Below are 19,859 nucleotides of genomic sequence, written 5' to 3' on the forward strand. Positions count from 1 at the left end.
ACACCAGCATTTCTTACTTTTTCTGTATTAGAGACATATATGTGATCTATCAAAGTGGATGTACTGCTTGTAATTCGTGTAGATTAAGTAATTATCATTTTTAAATGGTGATTTGTAGTTATCTCATTTAATCTATTTGTGTAACATGAAGGAGTGCTTGCGTTAATATCACAATTCAAATCACCAATTACAATTAGTTTCATTGTAACAGAGACTTATCCTACTGTAGGTTCTAGACTGGTTTCCCTCTGGACATTTGACCCCGGCGGAAAACCCATGTCTGGGTAATTTTTAGTAGGAATCTCTGTTTTCATAATTTCACAGAAACAGAGAAACACTACCCTCTTGAACATAATATTGTGAACTTTTGGTGGGGGAGGGGTCTCTATTTTCAAAAACCCAAAACCAGAGACCCTGTATAGAATACAAAATTGAGAAGATTTTTGAGTAGAGATCATATTTAATGAGGGTGATCCATCAAATGAGAGTAAATCATCTTGCCTAATGATGCAATTAGTATGGTACAGATAACGTCGAATCCATGCCTATCACATGCTAGTCCGATATTATCATTACCATCACTCTCCGGTATATACAGCACCCGTCGCTATTTCTAGACGGTCTCCCATCCAGAACGCGACCGGGCCAAACGTTGCTTAACTTCGGTAATCTGACGAGAGAACCGGTGTTTGAACGCAGTATGGCCGTAAAAGTTTTCAATAATTGTGTTAGGTTGGTCCCCCTGTTTTCAAGGACTCTCAAAACCCCTACTGTGTTTTACGACAAAACACCAAAAATTTTAAAACTTCATATTGTAAACTTTTAGAGGCAGTCTCCAATTTCGAAAACCGCACAACAGAGACCCAGTATGAATAGTGATCAATAATGAATTAGTGAGGATCTTCGTTTTCAAGAAGTCCTGACAATAGCGACCCCTCTATTAAGTTCTGTCTACACTATCAAACGTGACATGTGACAACAAATGTGATGTGCCCATATATGGACATGATGTTGCCGTACCACTACCTTAATTAAGCATATCACTACCATATTTGGGCACATCACATTTTTTTGTCACATACAGTTTGATAGTGTAGACAGAGCTAGCTTAAAACAATATTGACAATTTCTAGTAAATTGCCTCTGTATTTTTAAAGATTTCTCGAAAATAGAGACCACAATATTGAGAAATTTTAATGGGGGTCTGTGTTTTCGAGGTTTCTTGAAAACAGAGACAATCTTACTATACCCATACTAAACATTTCAATGCTTTATTCTATAAGGTGGTCTCGCTTTTCAAGATTTCTTAAAATCAGAAACCTTTGCTGAAGTACATAAAAAAAATGTTTATACATAAGATTCGTCTGAGAAAGTCTGAGGTTTTCATGAAATCTCAAAAACAGAGACCACCAACTATTGAGAAGTTTTAGTGGGGGTCTGTGTTTCGAGATATCTTATGGTCTCTGTTAACTGAAAGAAAAAGTAAAAAAATCAATCTGAATTTTTTCATTGGGATACCTACTAATACCCATACGTTTGAAACGTCTATAGGCCTCCTGCACGTATTTTTGTGAAACGATCCAATGAGCTATGCTAGACGCGATTACAAGATACAAGATACAAGAAAACTTTATTGTCAAAGGCCAAACATGTGACAGTTGAAATTCTTCTTGCTTGCTGCAAGAACTCACCACACTACAACATAAATAAATACTAAACTGAAACATTATCTTAAAAATCTACAGTTGAACTCATGGATTGCATTCGAGTGGCCATACGATGATGTCACAATGTCCGGTTAGCCATATTGATGCATGATTCGATATCTACAACTCATTACCTTCCAGAATATGTAATAAAAATAACTTTCACTGTTTAGTTTAGAAACTATGGCCGTTTAAAAAAAGGCATAATTTTAACAACATTTTGAACTTTCATCAAAAACGCGCGCAAATTCTCCAATTCGATTATGAGATCATGTTCCGAATATGAGCACTGTTTCTATAATTTGACAGTATGATTTATATATAATTTACCTATTACAACGTCGGCGATACTATAGATTTTAATTTGAATATCTTTTATTTCTTCATTTATATTAATCATTTAATGTAGATAATTAAGTAAGTGCAACTCAGTGTATCACATTCATACGCCGTTCGTAAATCTAAATAAACTGTGCAAGCTCTTTGAAGACATGTTAACTCTTTCATGTCTCGAAAAGAAATGATGATGGTGGTTTGTGGGCAGGCTCCCACTTGAGGGCATAGTTCATGGACTATACCATTTGTGGAGAGGGGGATTCAATGAAAACTTCTACTTTTCGAGTTATATCTCGCTCTTCGAGGAGAAGGGGCTATTGTTGGTTTATCCAGGTAAGCTAGGCACGAAATAGACGTTTAAATATCAGTGCAGATTACCTCTTTGAGAATCGTGTCCACCTTTATTAATATTATCCATACATTATTATACTCACATCTATCATTGTACATCATAGTCCTATTATAGGGCTGGTAGATTGATTTATAAAGGCATATCATCTATAGCAAAACCAGTCAATATCTCAATTATTCAAGTGTATGCGCCAACCTCTTCAGTAGATGAGGAGATAATTAATTACTTTTACCAAGAACTCCAAGAAACTATTAATAAAACCCCAAAGAGAGACATTGTTATTATTATGGGTGATTTTAATGCCAAAGTTGGAAGTAACCTGGAGAAGAATCATGCAATGGGAAGGTTTGGGCTTGGCCATGCTAACGAGAGAGGTGAAAAACTGATGGATTTCTGCATTGAGAATGACCTGGTTTTAACAAAACATTATTTCAACAGCATTCACGACGACTATATACTTGGGTATCACCAGATGGAAAATACCGAAATCAAATAGATTACATTTTGATTAGACATCGGTGGAGATTAAGTGTCAAAGTGGCAAAAACGTACCCAGGAGCGGACTGCGGCTCAGATCACCAACTTTTAACTGCTGAAATCCGTTGCAAACTAAAGATAGTAAAACAAGACGCTCTACCACACCACACAGATATGATGTTAAACAAATAAATGACCAATATCGAGCTGAAGTCAGAAACTCTTTTAAGGTAATACTTAAAAAGGAAAAAAAATGGAAACCGAATGAATTGTGGGAGTTGACAGATGAGAGGCAGCAAATGGTTTACACAATGAGAGAGACCGCAGTCAATATAAACATCTTAGTAGAAGTATCCAACGTGTTACTAGACAAGATAAACAGACCTTCCTTGAAAGAAAATGCAGGAAGGTTGAAACTCATTTCGTTAACAATCATTCTAGAGACTTCTTTAAAGCTGTAAAAGAAATTACTGGCAAGAGGGCTGTAAAATTAAATGTTATTAAAGATGGGGACGGTGCGATTCTAACCGAGAGTCACCAAATCAAGGATAGGTGGAAAGAATATTGTCAAAGGTTGTATGATAGTAAAGATGCAGATCAAGTTACAAAAGCAATTGAGATAGATCAACATGAACCAAATATACTAAGATCAGAAGTGGAATTTGCAATAAAGAAAATTAAGGATGGGAAAACACCTGGACATGATGATATTCCAGCTGAGCTTCTTAAGGAGACAGGGGATGAAGGTATCACTTTAATGCATAATCTACAATGTAACTTAATATGGACCGATAAGAGCTGGCTGACTGATTGGGCAAGATCAATATTTATACCGCTCCCCAAGAAAGGAGATACAAGAGAATGCAAAAACAATAGGACTATCTGATATCACACGCGAGTAAGATTATGCTGTACATAATTGTTGAGAGGACTAAACAATACATTCGTCGTGAAATTCAAGCAGGTTTTGTGGAAGAAAGAGGTACAAGAGACCAAATATCAAATATTAGAAATATAATGGAAAGAGCTATTGAATTTAACCGTCCGCTATATATGTGCTTTATTGACTATTCAAAAGCTTTTGATACGGTCCAGCATCAAAGACTCTGGAATATTTTAATAGCAATGGGCTTTCCAAGGCATGTAGTAGAACTCCTCAGGTCATTGATAACCAGAAAGCTGCTGTGAGGACTGCATGCGGAGACAGTACTTGGTTTAAAATAAAACAAGGGGTGAGACAAGGTTGCATACTGTCTCTGCACTTGTTTAATGTCTATGCAGAATATATTATGAGATTGGCTCTAGAAAACTGCAATAGTGGATTATCTATTGGTGGCAGAACTATAAATAATATAAGGTATGCTGATGATACTACATTATTAACAGATAATGCACAGGAAATGGAAGGTCATTCATGCAGGAAACCCAGTAATTGAAGTTGTCAACCACTTTTAATTTCCTTGGTTCGATGTTTTCAAACCATGGTGGATGTTCCATTGAGATCAAACGTCGTCTGGCAATGGCAAAATCATCAATGTGTTTAATGAACAAGATACGGAAAGACAGAAGCATCAGCAAGGCAACAAAAATTAGATTAATTGGAGCTCTAGTTTTTCCAATTATACGCATGTGAAACATGGGTAATTAATGCTGCAGATCAAAAACGAATTGAAGCTTTTGAGATGTGGTGCTGGAGAAAGCTTCTAGGTATTCCATGGACTGCCAGAAGAACTAATGAAAGTGTATGTAAGGCACGAAATAGGCAAGAAAGGCACATTAATCGAATCTATTATCAAACAAAAACTACAATACTTTGGACATATTGCCAGACGGGATGGAGATAGTATGGAGAAAATGATTATGTTTGGGAAAGTTGAGGGGAAACGAAAAAGAGGAAGACAGAGACTCAGATGGATTGATGGTATAAGTGGTGCTACAAACCGACCAATAATCAGTTGCTACAATAAAGCTCAACATCGGCAAGAATGGAGACACCTCATCAAAATGGTCACGAGTACTCAGATATGAGTAGAATGACGAGAGAGAGAGATTATCTATATATTTTATTATTTCCTAAAACCAGCTCACATCAGAGTGGCGGATATCGAATGCAAAAATCATTATCATCTATGCATCATCTTCCTTTATTGCATAAACCTCCTAAGCTGGTATCCACTTGCAGGTATAGAACGAGTTTCGTAATTAACTGTGATTAAAAAATATGCAATAGGCGCGTCTACTTGTTTAACTATTACATTATTATTTATTATTTTCAAAATTTTAAACAGTGGCATGCCAATCTTTTCAAAAACTTGCACAATATTCAATAAAACAAAAAAACATTTTTAAAACGATTTTCTAAAAGAACACATTACAATTCATTAAAGCCTGTTTTCCTGTCAACGTTAAGTTGCGTTAAGTTCAGGGCTGCAAATTAAGGGGTATTTGATCATTTTTCTGGTTGCGACTAAAGGAATAGAATAGGTCGCGCTATTGTCTGCTTGTGCGAGTTGTTTCAAATTGTTCAAAAGTGTTTTCCTTATATTTCAAACACTGTTGTAATTTAATCAGAAGGCTCACCAACAAGGAGAGTTTCCACACGTCACCGCCGCCACAGTCCGGTTCATTCAAGCGTACAAAGCCCCTAAACATTCTACACTCGTTGTGATTGGAAGTTCGGCCATTTATTGCATGCTGCCTTACCCAATCACACAAAAGGACACCAAACACAGTGTGACGCACGCACACAAACCTCGTGGAAAATCACCTCCGTTTTAAAGAAGGAAGTACAGTATAAAACAATTGTACCGCCGTACACAGAAGTTATCCAGAGCGGGCGCGGCAGATACAAAGGAGGTTTCCTTCGTGCGTGTTTACTCTCAACGGCGAATATAAATTTCCCACAATGTAAACGTAGAGACCTGATCCAACACAATGAACTAGGCCAACTAATAAAAATAATATAGCGAACGTCCAGTCGATCCAGAAACGATGCCAACAAAAAGATCGTAACAAACTCATTCTACATATACTATCAGAACGTTCAGTCGGTCGCTCAAAAAGACTGCTGGCAGAAGACCGGAATTAATACAGACCTAGTTTTTTTGGTCACATGTCATGAAACGCGATACTCTCTCTTTTACCACCAGCCGCAAACCTCTCGCATGTTTTTTTAACTCGGTACGCGACAAGAGGTGGCTACAAACAGTGTACCTGGATTTTGCGTCACATGAAACGTAATACAGCTCTAAACTGTTCCCACGACTCGCATGTTTTTCCCCTCCAAATTCTGGTCGGGCCTTTTGTCGTAATAATAATTTACAAAGGCCAATGTTAAATCTTAACATGGAATATATATTTATTTTGCATATTATACAGTATTTTGTTGGTGTCCTAGCCTAAGTGTCGTTGTTTTTATAATTCGCTAACCCAAGGTAGGATTAAATCATTTATATAGTGTAGGCCGCCGAAACTCTCTCTGCGTGAGCTGAGGGCCTCGGGCCCGATGTCGTCTCGTTGGCGGATGTTCTGCCAAATTAGGACGACCGATGTGTAGGGCGGCTACAAAAATTGACGTCTTCTAGGATTTTAATTAGCCAACAATACATTGTTTGTTTCCATTGTTCATGCTTCTAAAGGTAATGACATTGGTGTTTACAAATTACTAACCCTACGAACCACCCTATACGATCGACGCGTAGATAATTATCATAAACAATACATCGTAGGCTGCTACAAACAATACTTTGTACATTGTAGGATACTTTCCGAGAACAATGAGATACAAAGCAGTACTTTCTTTCTGTACTGTAAAAAGAATAGATCTTGCTTGAATATAACCAGTGGCGCATCAGGACCAGTGCCTAAAAAGTGCATAACCCAAAATAATTACATTCTTCTGGGCGGAATTTTTATGTGCTCAGAAATCGATTGAAACAATCTATAATTACTTTACTTTTGAAATATCAGACCTTAAAAGTGTACAAAAAAGGTGAAAAACATCGTCGTGTTGTAAAAATTCAAGAATTGTCAGCGCGTACCTATTTTTTTATAAACTGCAATGATGTAATTTGTGGACGATTTGATTGGTCAGTTAAAGTTGAACTGGTTTCAACTTTAACAATTTCAGATTTTAACGATTTCCAACATTGGTTTTTTACTCCCTTTTCCTGTCAAATCATTGAATACGTCAACTCAACGCAACTCAACGATCGACAGATGAAAACACAAACTATTTATAAATAATGAGATAATTATTTACTGCACTTAAAAAATAACGATCAAGGTTAAAAAAAATGTCAAATAGTAGGCCTACTATTAGAAATTCAAATATTCAAAATTAATTAAAACATAATGAGCGTTTTCATTAAAAATGTATCTAATGCGCCATCATATACAAATTAACGCGGCCAAAATAAAACACGACAGCGCGACCGATTTCATCTGACACCAGTATTATAGTGTAGGCCTAGGCCTAGGCCTAGTCTAGGGCCTAGCCTAGTAGCTAGGCCTACCTAGGCCTAGCCTAGGCTAGCCCTAGGCTAGTAGTAGATAGGCTAGATAATGATATATAATTCTTATCAAGTAAGTATTATTCTCTATACCTTATAGTGTAACAATGTAAATAGCAACCTAGAAATCTTGTTCGTGACATTTTATCCATCATGATGCTTCTTTTCTTCTACCAAACTATCTTTTATTTGCTTCTACGCAGCATCGCATGGCACGCCCAGTAGTAGATGATATCTACCTCGTCGATACCGTCGTACCTCGTGTGTGATCTCCCGACACACAGCTCCTATCCCAATTTTACACACACATCATAGTATGGAGCGCCGTTACTGCCTTCATCGGCTCTTTTACCATTCTGCACTTTCACCATTTATACGGCACTTTTACCATTACGTTCGGCACATTTACCATTTCATATGACTCTTTTACCATTTCATACGGCACTTTCATCATTTTATACGGCTATTTCATCATTTCATCTAATCGTTCGGTGCTTTTCTATTTGGCCATTTTACCATTACGTTCGGTGCTTTCATCGTTCAGTGCATTTACCTTTCGGCCTTTTCACGTCTCAACAAATATGACCCTTGACATCGGGTCAAATGAAAACATTTGACTGCTGCATGAAGCCTAGTCGAACTTGCTCAAACTTGCGCGGCACATCGAGTTCGAGCCAGGTTGTTGTTTCCACCAATAGTTGAAAAATTGTTCAACCAATCAAAACAATATACAGGTACAACGAAAGCGAGACAATGTGTAAGGCAAAGTATAGAATATATTCGCCCGAATCGAAAAATCATCTGTTTTGATTGGTTGCACAATATTTTTTTCTAATGGAAACAAACCCGACACGGAGTCGTGTGCAAAAGGGGATGATATAACCACCACATGAGATTAATCTTTCATTCATTAAGCTACAGTTAACATGACCCCAATATGAAGTATACAACTTTGTGAATCTGTCCATTCGGATGGTTTATTCGAACATGAACAAGCGTGCGATGTATATTTTTTTACGTGAATATAATGTAGGTGATGAAGAGAACGTATCAAAAGAACTTATGCAGAATACTTCAACATTTATTAAAACGTTATGTTATCGTTTAAACGACAACGAGATGGTACTATGGTCATCACAAGCTTGGCACCTAAGGAAAGTCTTTACCAAACGTTTTCGTTTAGTGACGAAACTGAGCTAGATAAGGCAAATGTGCCAAAAACATCATCCCAGCTAAGAACTAACTATATTTCTCATGCATCGTTTCTAGACAAAGTTAATATTTGAAGGATATAAGGGTTTTAACTAGATAAATAATGGTGTTACATTTAACTAGATTAAACGTTTGTCTGTTTATCCTTCAATGTTTTATGTCTCTCTTAAGGGACAGCTTCTCATAATCGACCACCTCTCATAAGTGACCACCCATCTTAAATGACCATAAATCCATTACATTCAGACATCATTATAAGTAGATCAGGAAGGGTTAGACTGACACAGAAAAAAATATCCACAAACCGTTTCAGATTTTCACCAATGTACATAGCATGCAATTTATTTAACAAAAACTTTTCAAGATAGTCACTTGTATCATTTGTATTTATTTATATAGTTATCACATTATTTATTCTACTCAGATACAAAACATATCTCGAAATTGTTAACAATTTTGACAATAAAGTTATCTTGTATCTTGTATCTTGTATTCTCGTTAGGGACCGAGTCTTATAATTGACCATTTCTCGTTAGTCACCTCTCCTATGGAACAATCGACTACCTCTCGGAAGGAATCACCTTTTCTCTAAAAGGCCAGAACCACCACCTCTCGTTAAGGGACCATAGTGGTCATTTAAGAGAGATGGTCAATTATGAGAAGCGGTCCCTTACAAGAGGTGGTGGTCCTTTAAAAGAGGTGGTTCCTCACGAGAGTCAGTGGTCGTTAAGAGAGGTGGTCGATTATGAGAAGCGGTCCCTTACAATAGGAGGTGGTCACTTCTTACGAGAGGTGGTCGATTATAAGATGCGGTCCCTCTTACGAGAGATGGTCGATTTAATGTCGAGAAGCAGTCCCTTAAGAGAGATGATGGTCGTATAAGAGAGGTGGTCGTTACGAGAGGTGTTTGATTATGAGAAACGGTCCCTTAAGATAGGTGGTTGCTAATGAGGATTACGATATATGATCGTTTTAGGGAGGTGATCACTTACGAGATGGCTGCTTTTGAAAGTCTTTACGAAAGGTGGAGACTGATAGCATAGTAAAGTGATGCATTCACAAATTTAAGCATAGGTTTGTAAAAAACACACATAGTTAAAACCAAAAAGTATAAGTCCAACCATATCTCAACATTTTCTACTGCTGTTACGTTAGTGGTTAAATTTAGGTTGTTACGTTATCGGTTATTGAAATTGTTAAATAGTGTTTGACTTTTGTTACGTTGTGGTTGGTTGTTACGTTAGTGGGTGAGACAGCGTCCGTCAGATAATAACTGCCAGGAATTGTGTTGAATAAAACATTTCATCAATCGATGACAACGCACGAACTATTATATCATCATCTGGTGTCAACTTCTTCTCTGTGAACAATAATCGAATACTGTCAATCAATATATTTTATCAAGAAATTCTAAATAACAGTTGATTTACACTGTATGGAGAAGCCTTAAAACTTGCTGAGGCCTAATAATTATTGAACATATAGTCCATGGGATTTAGACTTTTAACTCACACAAATTGCAAGAAAAGGTTTTTTTTGATGAAATGTGTTCTTTAGACCCTACTGAACACATTTATCAACGTTAGGACATTTTTCGACAACGGGAAGTAGCCTAATTTGCATAATTAAAAGGCAGTTACTTATTCGCCGTAGAGGGCGTAGATGCAAAAAAGTTCGCGGAACTGGGGTGGCAAATGGTAGAGTAGGTCAAGGGTCATCGATCTATAACAAAATATTTTGAAAATATTAAGTAGGTCAAGTGTTATAACGTTCGTAAAAGCTAGTTACTTATTCGCTGTAGAGGGCGTAAATGCATCCAATGTTATTGAACTTTGACCGGAAGAATAAGTAGAGGAGGTCAAGGCTAACATGTTGATGCAATAACAACTCAATTAGACAGTTATTACGTATTAAAATCAGTTTTTTTAAATATTTGTGACTGTCCCTTTAATTGAATTTGAATAAGGAACTAGGAACTAGTAATTCCAACTTCACAGACATGGGTCTAATCTTTCCATCTCATGTGTTCATATACGCAACAGTAACAGATGTGTAACAGCAACCGTTCTTCTTTTGAACGAACAGGCAGGGGAGCGAGAGAGAGAGCTAGCTAAGGCCTGAGTACAGTGTAGATGCATGGTAGATGCAGGTGGTGGTGTGTGTGAAGAAGAATACGGGAAGGCAATCACGTGAATTGTGAACAACTAATGAATTATTCATGTTTATTTTGTGACGTTACATAAGGGGGTCCCCAACTTATATACGAAAAAAAAAATCGCGCCCCGCTAGTAGGCCTAATGGGCCTACGCTGTTTTAATCATATCGGTGGTTGCGTTTTATGCTGTGCTTTTTGAAAATCATTAAAAAAATAGTTCCTTGTTTGAAAGTTCTAAAAAGATTATCCCTGATTTATAGTTTCGAAAATGTTAATTTAATACGATTTTAAAATTAGTTACCAAAGCCACATTTACGAATCTTTCTTCAACCTACAAGTGGATATTAGCTCATTTTTCAGATAATATAATAAATGTATAAATGTGTAGTAGGCCTTCGTATGATTAGTTAAAACAAACAGCGTTGTAAGACAATGAGTGTTATAGGCTACTTATTGATCATTTTCCATTTATTGACAAGTTATATGTCTATTGTTATTTAATTTTATTATGACTTTTTATAATGAAGAAATAAAAAATACTTTAAAAAAAGAGGATATTATCGCCGATATGATAGTTTTACATGCAGGCATTTTTTTTTTTATCTTTTGTGGTTAACTACCACCTTTATTCATTCAATGTTACATTAACAACAATTACAGAATCTCATATATATATTTACATTATTTTCTGCATGTTATGTTATCTATTACAAAATATATTGCATATTTAATAAAAAAGTTGTTTAGTTATTGAAACGTTTGTTAACTTATTTATCATAATTTGTGTGTCTTTCAGTTTATATATTTGTATATATAATATCAATACATTCACATGTGTATATATATATATATATGTGCCTATATATCAAACATATTATAATATACATACACATATGCATAAAATTAACATTACAACTAAGAACGATAAAAAATATACACAAATATAATACATTAGACCTATATACATGGGCATAAAAAACCTATAAAAACTGTCAAGTAATAAATGCAGGCATTTTAGTAAGATTAAAACGCTACATTTTGACCATGGAAAAACCATCGTACAGTATCGTGTGCGTGTTTTTTAAAAAGGGGAATCCCCGACGGTCAGCAGAAAGACGTAGCAGCTGTGAGAAAACAGCTGCCAGAAGGCGCAGCTCCGGCTGGTTTCAGATTGTGAGTCGCCTTTTAATTAACAGCACAATGATCATTTTACTGAAGAAATTCCTTTCAACCCTTTTGGTTATAGAACATTTTAATTATCATACCTGATATCTTTATATCGGTTTATTTAATTTTAAATTAAACAAGAGGCACGTCATCATTTACGACATATACTGGTGATATGATGCAATTTTATAATGGATAATAATGGCATTGCCTTTCCAGGTTTATAATCAAATGTTCATTGTAATACTAATACTAAAACCTTGGTGTTAATATCGATGACCAGCTATCTTTCAAGAACCACATACGTGATAAATGCAGAACGATAGCGGTTAATTTATACTATATTCGTCAAGGACCTTTGCCAACAACAACTAGTCCAATCGCTCGTGCTGTGTCACATATTGATTACGCCAATGCATTGTATTATGGTCTACCTGCTAATATTCTTGCTCCAATGAAGAGGTTACTGCACCAAGCTGCGAAAATAATTGTCAGGAATGGTCGGTATGACAATGCGACTAACGCCATGCGATCTTTGCACTGGCTTCCGATGTCTCATATACCTCTTTTACACCGCCGAGCTTATAACAAACCCGGGTCGTGTCCGGATAAATTTCCATTTCACACCTGGGGCCGATTGCAATAAAGGTCTTAGCGGCGGTCTTAGACTTAAGCCCAATATGAAACCCTTAGCAACGATAGTCTTAGATTTAAGACCATTGCAATAAGAAGTCTTAACCTTAGAATTTCAGCGCCGTAGTCTTATTGAATATCGAAACGTGGCAGGCTGAAGGCGCTTGACCTTTGACAAGATCACCTAAATTTCTAGTTTTTAACCTTACAATACTTGTATTGTATATTCAGGTACAGCCGCTCCATAATCTCTTTGCTTTCCTTCCTTCTATCTTTTAACATAAAATTGTTTATACTAACAAACATTACTGTTTATGCCTAGTGTAGTATGTTTTACATCTTTAACATATTTTCATAAACATCTTCATATCGTACAACTACTCGTAACAAATTTTCTCAACTTTCTATCATCTAAAAGTAGTAGTTAGTCATGTCTCGGGTCACATTCTATGGTCACCGTACAGATAGGCTACTACATCATAGCCTGGGTGCAGAACAGTTAATATACACATTTGCGGGAAAAAAGTATAGGACAATTTTTTTTTGGTTTTTCTGATAGAGTATACCATATAGAATGTCAGAAAAAAAATCCCCATCCCAGGGTCTTGGGGAAAATTTTTTACGGCACTTTTAAATTTTGGCCTATATAACACACACAAATTCCTATTAACACACACAAATACATATATAGGGGATAGGGAAAATCAATTAACGGTTTTTGTTACTTGCAGTTGTGTTTTAATGATTAAAATTAGTAGAGGCTTACTTTAATAACTATTTCTCATAGTAGTTGATGAATCAAGTCGATACGACGACATCATCATGCCAGAATCCAATATGGCGTCCAATTTGGCGGGAAAAACAGGGTATTGCTAACTTCCCGCAAACCCTCCTAGCTCTTGACAGACGATAATTGAATACTCTTTGTTGTTTTGTTAAATGCCTTAGAGATGTGGCTTCATAATGTCCTCCCGCAATGGGAATGCATCGTCTGCTACTATCATATATGGAACTGTCGTATTTGTTCCAGGCAATGGACTCGGGGTTGGTACTCCAATTGCTTTGTTCTTAAGGCCCTTATCCAATGAGCATTTTGAGAACACCCCACCATCGGATACACGTCCATTCGTACCGAAGTCGACATATAACAATTTATATGATGAATCTACAAGGGCCATCAGTACCAGGCTGAATGAATTTTTGTAATTAAAATATTCAGAGCCTGAATTGGGTGGTGGCCGAATACTGACATGTTTTCCATCTAGTGCACCCAAACAATTGGGGAAATTCCATTTCATTTGGAACTCTTTCGCGATTCCCATCCATTCTTCAGATGTTGATGGCGTCTGTAAATATGAATATAAAAATATTATAAACTTTCTAATAAAAATAATAATAATACATCATACCTAACTGACTGATCATTGCTTTTTTTAAACAGTTTTCAGATTTAGGATTAGAGGCAGATCACGATGATGATGTATTCAACATGAGCGAAGAAAATGATGTCAAGACAAAAAAAAGTTCAACAAAACCAACAAAAAGAGAGAGAGACAATGAAGAATTGAATTTGATTCGTAATCTTACAACAATATTAGAATCTCCTTCAAACGTAAGCGAAGAAACAGATGCCGATTTACTTTTTGGTCAGTATGTTACATCAGAACTTAAACAAATACAAAATAAAAAAACCAAAGCAGTTCTGATGAACCAAATCCAAAATGATATTTTTGAAGTAAAGATAAAAGATCTAGATTAGCTTCAAATAATATATATAATATCAAAATGTACTGTCTAGCCAGTCAAATCCTCACTTATTTTTCCATTTACACTACAGTTTCCTAGTGGATAACAAATTAAATTTATAGCCTAGAGAACACAGTAATTTACCTTCATGTATTGTTCTTTCAAAACAGAGTATATTGCATTACATGTGTCTGGTACAATTTCACCAATTGTTGTGGCCCCAACTCTGTATTGGTAAGACAGACTTTTGTATGTTTCACCTGAAATTAACAATTTGTTTGACAAATGAATGGTTATTTGCAACTACAGGTGATCAGATTGTTAGTATACTTGAAAAACCTGAGAAAGGATAAGGGATAGAATAAATTTGGATTTTTGATGATTTGAACATGTTTACTCACCAGTTGCAATAAAACGAAGCGTAATCGCTAATCTTTCTCCTGGAGAAATACTCTGGCGCCAGTTGGTGTTTTGCTTCTTTATAATGGGCTTGACCAAACTCAGGAGGTTGTCAAATGTGCCAGTATCCATCCTTAGAAAATTTCTGTAGGATTCCTGGTCCTGGAGCCGCAGTTCTTGAATCAAATTTTCATATGCTCCTTGTTGCTGTCTTTTGAGGATCCAGGGCTTACACCATATTCTGCTGCTTCGTCTTCGCCGCCTTCTTTTTAAAAGCAACAGCAGTAAAGCAGCACATGATTTGCGTTTATTTGACACCATGATGTAAATACTGTATATTTAAAACAACATTTTTAAGAAATTTCATTATTCAGTAAATCTAGGAATTCAGTAAATCTCCATGGTAATAATCAACAGCCTAGCCTATGCCTAAAGTATTCAGGATGGACTGATACCAAAATAAGTATTCACTAGATTTGAACTCGTCACTTTGACGAGTTCGGGTTATCCGCGCAAACGCAACATGCACATACTTAACTATATGAACCTCGACAATTATTATGCCATCCTATGACATGAAATAAATATGTTTACAGTGCTGAATTGTACCTATTATGTAGCACTATAGCATACACCATATTACAGTATTTTACAGAATAAACTGTATATGTTATATACAGTGTAGCATAGACAAAATTACGAGACCCATCTTTTAAATCCAATTATTAACACGATGACATCATCAAATTGACATATAAAGATAACAATTTTAGAAGATAATTATCTAAATAATTACATTAAAACAAATTTGAAGAATTGTGGGCATGTAAAAGTGAGATGCGCTCTCGTTTAAACGCAATGAACTTTTACGCAAGAGATGTAAATGTGACTTTTTGAATTCAACTGGCCATATGATGACGTCACAACATCTGATTGGCAAAATATTTACATGAATTCGTATCTACAATCCAATAGCTTCCAGAAAACGTTTTAATCATGATTATCACTTTTTATTCTGACGAGCTATAACAGATTGAAATTTACAGTAAAGATGAAAATAGGTGACCCACGTTATTTACATTTTTAGGCACGATGACGTCATAAAAATTAAAATATTTTTAACTCATGCGAAAGATAGTTGATTGACCTAGACAGTATTAAAATATCTGAGGAAATGGAGTACGTATAAGCGAGATGCGCGCTATTTAATGTGATGAGCAATAACGAAAGAGTAAAAAATTCTATATTTTACATTCGTGTGGCCATACGATGACGTCATAACATCCGAGTGGTAAAGATTCTGCATGAATTTATATCTACAACATATCTGCTTACATATTAAATTAAAAAAATTGGGGGTCGTGGATGATCCTGAGGAGCTATAATAGATTAAAAATAGGCAAAATTTTGACAATATTTTGTCACTTTTGCAACTAAAACGCGCGCAAATGGTATAAATCAACGTGTTCGTATGACGTCATTTTAATTTGAAATGATGTCAATCTTTTTTAAAATGACTAGGAAAGGCTGGAAAATCATAATTCAAGTGAAAAAACATGATTTTCATGCTCCGTGCGCACCATACGCGTAAACTTTTTCGCGCGCGCGGGAATTTTTGACATGCTTAAAATATCATGATCAGCGTAGAAAATTGATTAGAAATTAATTTTGCGCATTTTGAAACTTTAAATGCGCGTGCGCACGTAACTTCTTGTTAAACATGCCATTTTTAATCCATAGAAAGTTTGCCCTTGATATGACTTAAATTTTCACCAAGTGTCAATACAAAATGACTTTTGGTTTATAATCTATGACCAAACATTGAAATTCATAAAATCGCGCGTAACTTACGCTACGCGACTCTAACGTCATATAACGAAGTTTCCTGCACATCTACAGCTACAGATCAATCTTATGACAAAGTTATACAATCTTATGTTGACAAGGGTGAGAGATATGCGTGCAACAAAATTCCGGGAAAGAAAGAAGAACAAAGATGATGAAAAACTAGATTTGAACTCGTCACTACGGACGAGTTAGGTTATCCGCAGCGCAAACGCCACGTGCACGTCATACGTTAGAATATTGCGCGCAGAAAAACGATTATGCCATTGTAAAAATGTTAGTGCGCTCTCTATTTTGCGTCACGTCAAAGTATATACGGTATACACTATATTCTGTATACGTACTACATACAGTGCAGAATAGGTGAAAATAAGGGACCCAAGTTATTGACGCTTTTGGACATGATGACGTCATCGCAATTTAAAAAATGGTAGATTATGCGAAAGATAATTGATTGGCCTAGACAATATAACAAAATGGGGGGAAATGGAATACGGATAAGTGGAGATGCGCTCTATTAAATGTGATGAGCTATGCGAAAGAGACAAAAATCCTATATTTTATATTCGAGTGGCCATACGATGACGTCACAATGTCCGGTTAGCCATATCGATGCATGATTCGATATCTACAACTCATCAACTTCCAGAATATGCAATTTAAAAAAAGTTCACCACATAGTTTACAATCTATGACTGTTTTAAAAAAGGCAAAATTTTGACAAATTTTTTAACTTTTTCATTAAAAACGCGCGCAAATTGTTTAATTCTACGTGCTCGTATGACGTGATTTTAAGTCGAAATTGATTGAAAATTGGTAAATTTACTAGAAAAGGCTGAAAAAACAAAAATCAAGCAAAAAAAAGATGTTTTTGCGCTATGTGCGCACGTGCGCGTAAAAACATTGCGCACGCGTGGGGATTTTTGAAATGCTCAAAATGACCTGAAACGCGTAGAAAGTTGATTAGAAATTGACTTTACGCATTCTGAAATTTTAAACGCGCGTGCGCGCGTAACTTTCTATAAAACATGCCATTTTTAATCCATACAAAGTTTGCGCTTGATATGACTTAAATCTTCACTAAGTTTCAAAACAAAATGACATCTAGTTTTTAATCTATGATCAATCATTGAAATTCATAAAATCGCACGTAACTTACGCTGCGCGACTCTAAAGTCAAAAAACGAAACGTCCTGCACATCTACAGCTACAGGTCAATCTTATGACAAAGTTACACAATCTTATGTTGGCCAGAATTAGAGATACGCTGCGAACAAAATTCCGGGAAAGAAAGAAGAATAAGATAGACTAGATTTGAACTCGTCACTACGGACGAGTTAGGTTATCCGCAGCGCAAAAGCCAAGTGCACGTCATACGTTAGAATATTGCGCGCAGAAAAACGATTATGCCATTGAAAAAATGTTAGTGCGCCCTCTATTTTGCGTCACGTCTGAGTATATACGGTATACACTATATACTGTATACGTACTACATACAGTGCAGAATAGGTGAAAAGAAGTGACCAAAGTTATTGACGCTTTTGAACATGATGACGTCATAACAATTTTAAAAATTGTAAATCATGCGAAAGATAATTGATTGACCTAGACAAAATAAAAAAATTGAGGGAAATGGAATATGGATAAGTAGAGATGCGCTCTATTAAATTTGAAGAGCTCTGACGAAAGAGAAAAAAATCCTATATTTTATATTCGGGTGGCCATACGATGACGTCACAATGTCCGGTTATCCATATCAATGCATGATTCGAGAAATACAACTCATCTACTACCAGAATATGTAATTAAAAAAAAGTTCACCACGTAGTTTAGAATTTATGACAGTTTAAAAAATGGTCTAATTTTGACGAATTTTTGAAGTTTTTCATCAAAAACGCGCGCAAATTATCCAATTCTACGTGCTCGTGTGATGTGATTTTAAGTCGAAATTGATTGAAAATTTGTAAATTTACTAAAAAAGACTGAAAAAACAAAAATCAAGCAAAAAAAAGATGTTTTTGCGCTACGTGCGCACGCACGCGTAAAAAAAAATGCGCACACTTGGGAATTTTTGAAATGCTCAAAATGACATGAAACGCGAAGAAAGTTGATTAGAAATTGATTTTTCGCATTTTGAAATTTTAAACGCGCGTGCGCGCGTAACTTTTTGTGAAACATGCCATTTTTAATCCATAGAAAGTTTGCGCATGATATGACTTAAATTTTCACAAAGTTTCAATACAAAATGACTTTTAGTTTTTATTATATGATCAATCATTGAAATTCATAAAATCGCGCGTAACTTACGCTGCGCGACTCGAAATTCGAAAAAAAAAGTTTCTTGCACATCTACAGCTATAGGTCATTCTTATGACAAAGTTATAGAATCTTATGTTGGCTGGAATTAGAGATACGCTGCGAACAAAATTCGTGGAAAGAAAGAAGAATATCGAAAAAAAAGAAAAAAAAGATCCTGACAATAACAAGGGGTTATCCGCCAAGTGCGGATAACCAAAAAAAAAAAAAAAAGATCCTGACAATAACAAGGGGTTATCCGCCAAGTGCGGATAACCAACTAGATTTGAACTCGTCACTTTGACGAGTTCGGGTTATCCGCGCAAACGTAACATGCACATACTTTAAACTATATGAACCTCGACAATTATTATGCCATCATATGACATGAATTAAGTATGTTTACAGTGCTGAATTGTACCTATTTGGTAGCATACAGCATATTACAGTACAGTATTTACAGAATACACTGTATATGTTATATACAGTGTAGCATAGACAAAATTACGAGACCCATCTTTTAAATCCAATTATTAACACGATGATGTCATCAAATTGACATATAAAGATAACTATTTTAGAAGATAATTATCTAAATAATTACATTAATACAAATTTGAAGAATTTTGGGCACGTAAAAGTGAGATGCGCTCTCGTTTAAACGCAATGAACTTTTACGCAAGAGATGAAAATATGACTTTTTTAATTCAACTGGCCATATGATGACGTCACAACATCTGATTGGCAAAATATTCACATGAATTCGTATCTACAATCCAATAGCTTCCAGAAAACGTTTTAATCATGATTATCACATTTTATTCTAACAAGCTATAACAGATTAAAATTTACTGTAAAGATAAAAATAAGTGACCCACGTTATTTACATTTTTAGACATGATGACGTCATAAAAATTAAAATATTTTTAACTCATGCGAAAGATAGTTGATTGACCTAGATAGTATTAAAATATCTGAGGAAATGGAATACGTATAAGCGAGATGCGCTCTATTTAATGTGATGA

The 19,859-nt window shown here is 35.6% G+C and overlaps 1 protein-coding gene across 3 annotated transcripts in view; it reads right to left on the reverse strand.

The window, feature by feature from the left end:
* LOC144848633 (small ribosomal subunit protein mS31-like) overlaps positions 1 to 7,663 on the reverse strand; it is a 39,510-nt gene extending 31,847 nt beyond the window's left edge. For 2 of the 3 annotated variants that reach the window (XM_078705455.1, XM_078705453.1), the window contains exon 1: positions 7,476 to 7,661. In XM_078705455.1, coding sequence (XP_078561581.1) covers positions 7,476 to 7,537 — 62 coding nt within the window. In that variant the 5' untranslated portion in view covers positions 7,538 to 7,661. Of the gene's footprint in view, positions 1 to 7,475 lie in introns of all 3 variants that reach the window. The other variant, XM_078705454.1, reaches the window with a different exon arrangement.
* Between the last annotated feature and the right edge of the window lie 12,196 nt (positions 7,664 to 19,859).

Source organism: Antedon bifida, chromosome 7, assembly GCF_963402885.1.
Source record: "Antedon bifida chromosome 7, ecAntBifi1.1, whole genome shotgun sequence".
Lineage (NCBI taxonomy): Eukaryota > Metazoa > Echinodermata > Crinoidea > Comatulida > Antedonidae > Antedon > Antedon bifida.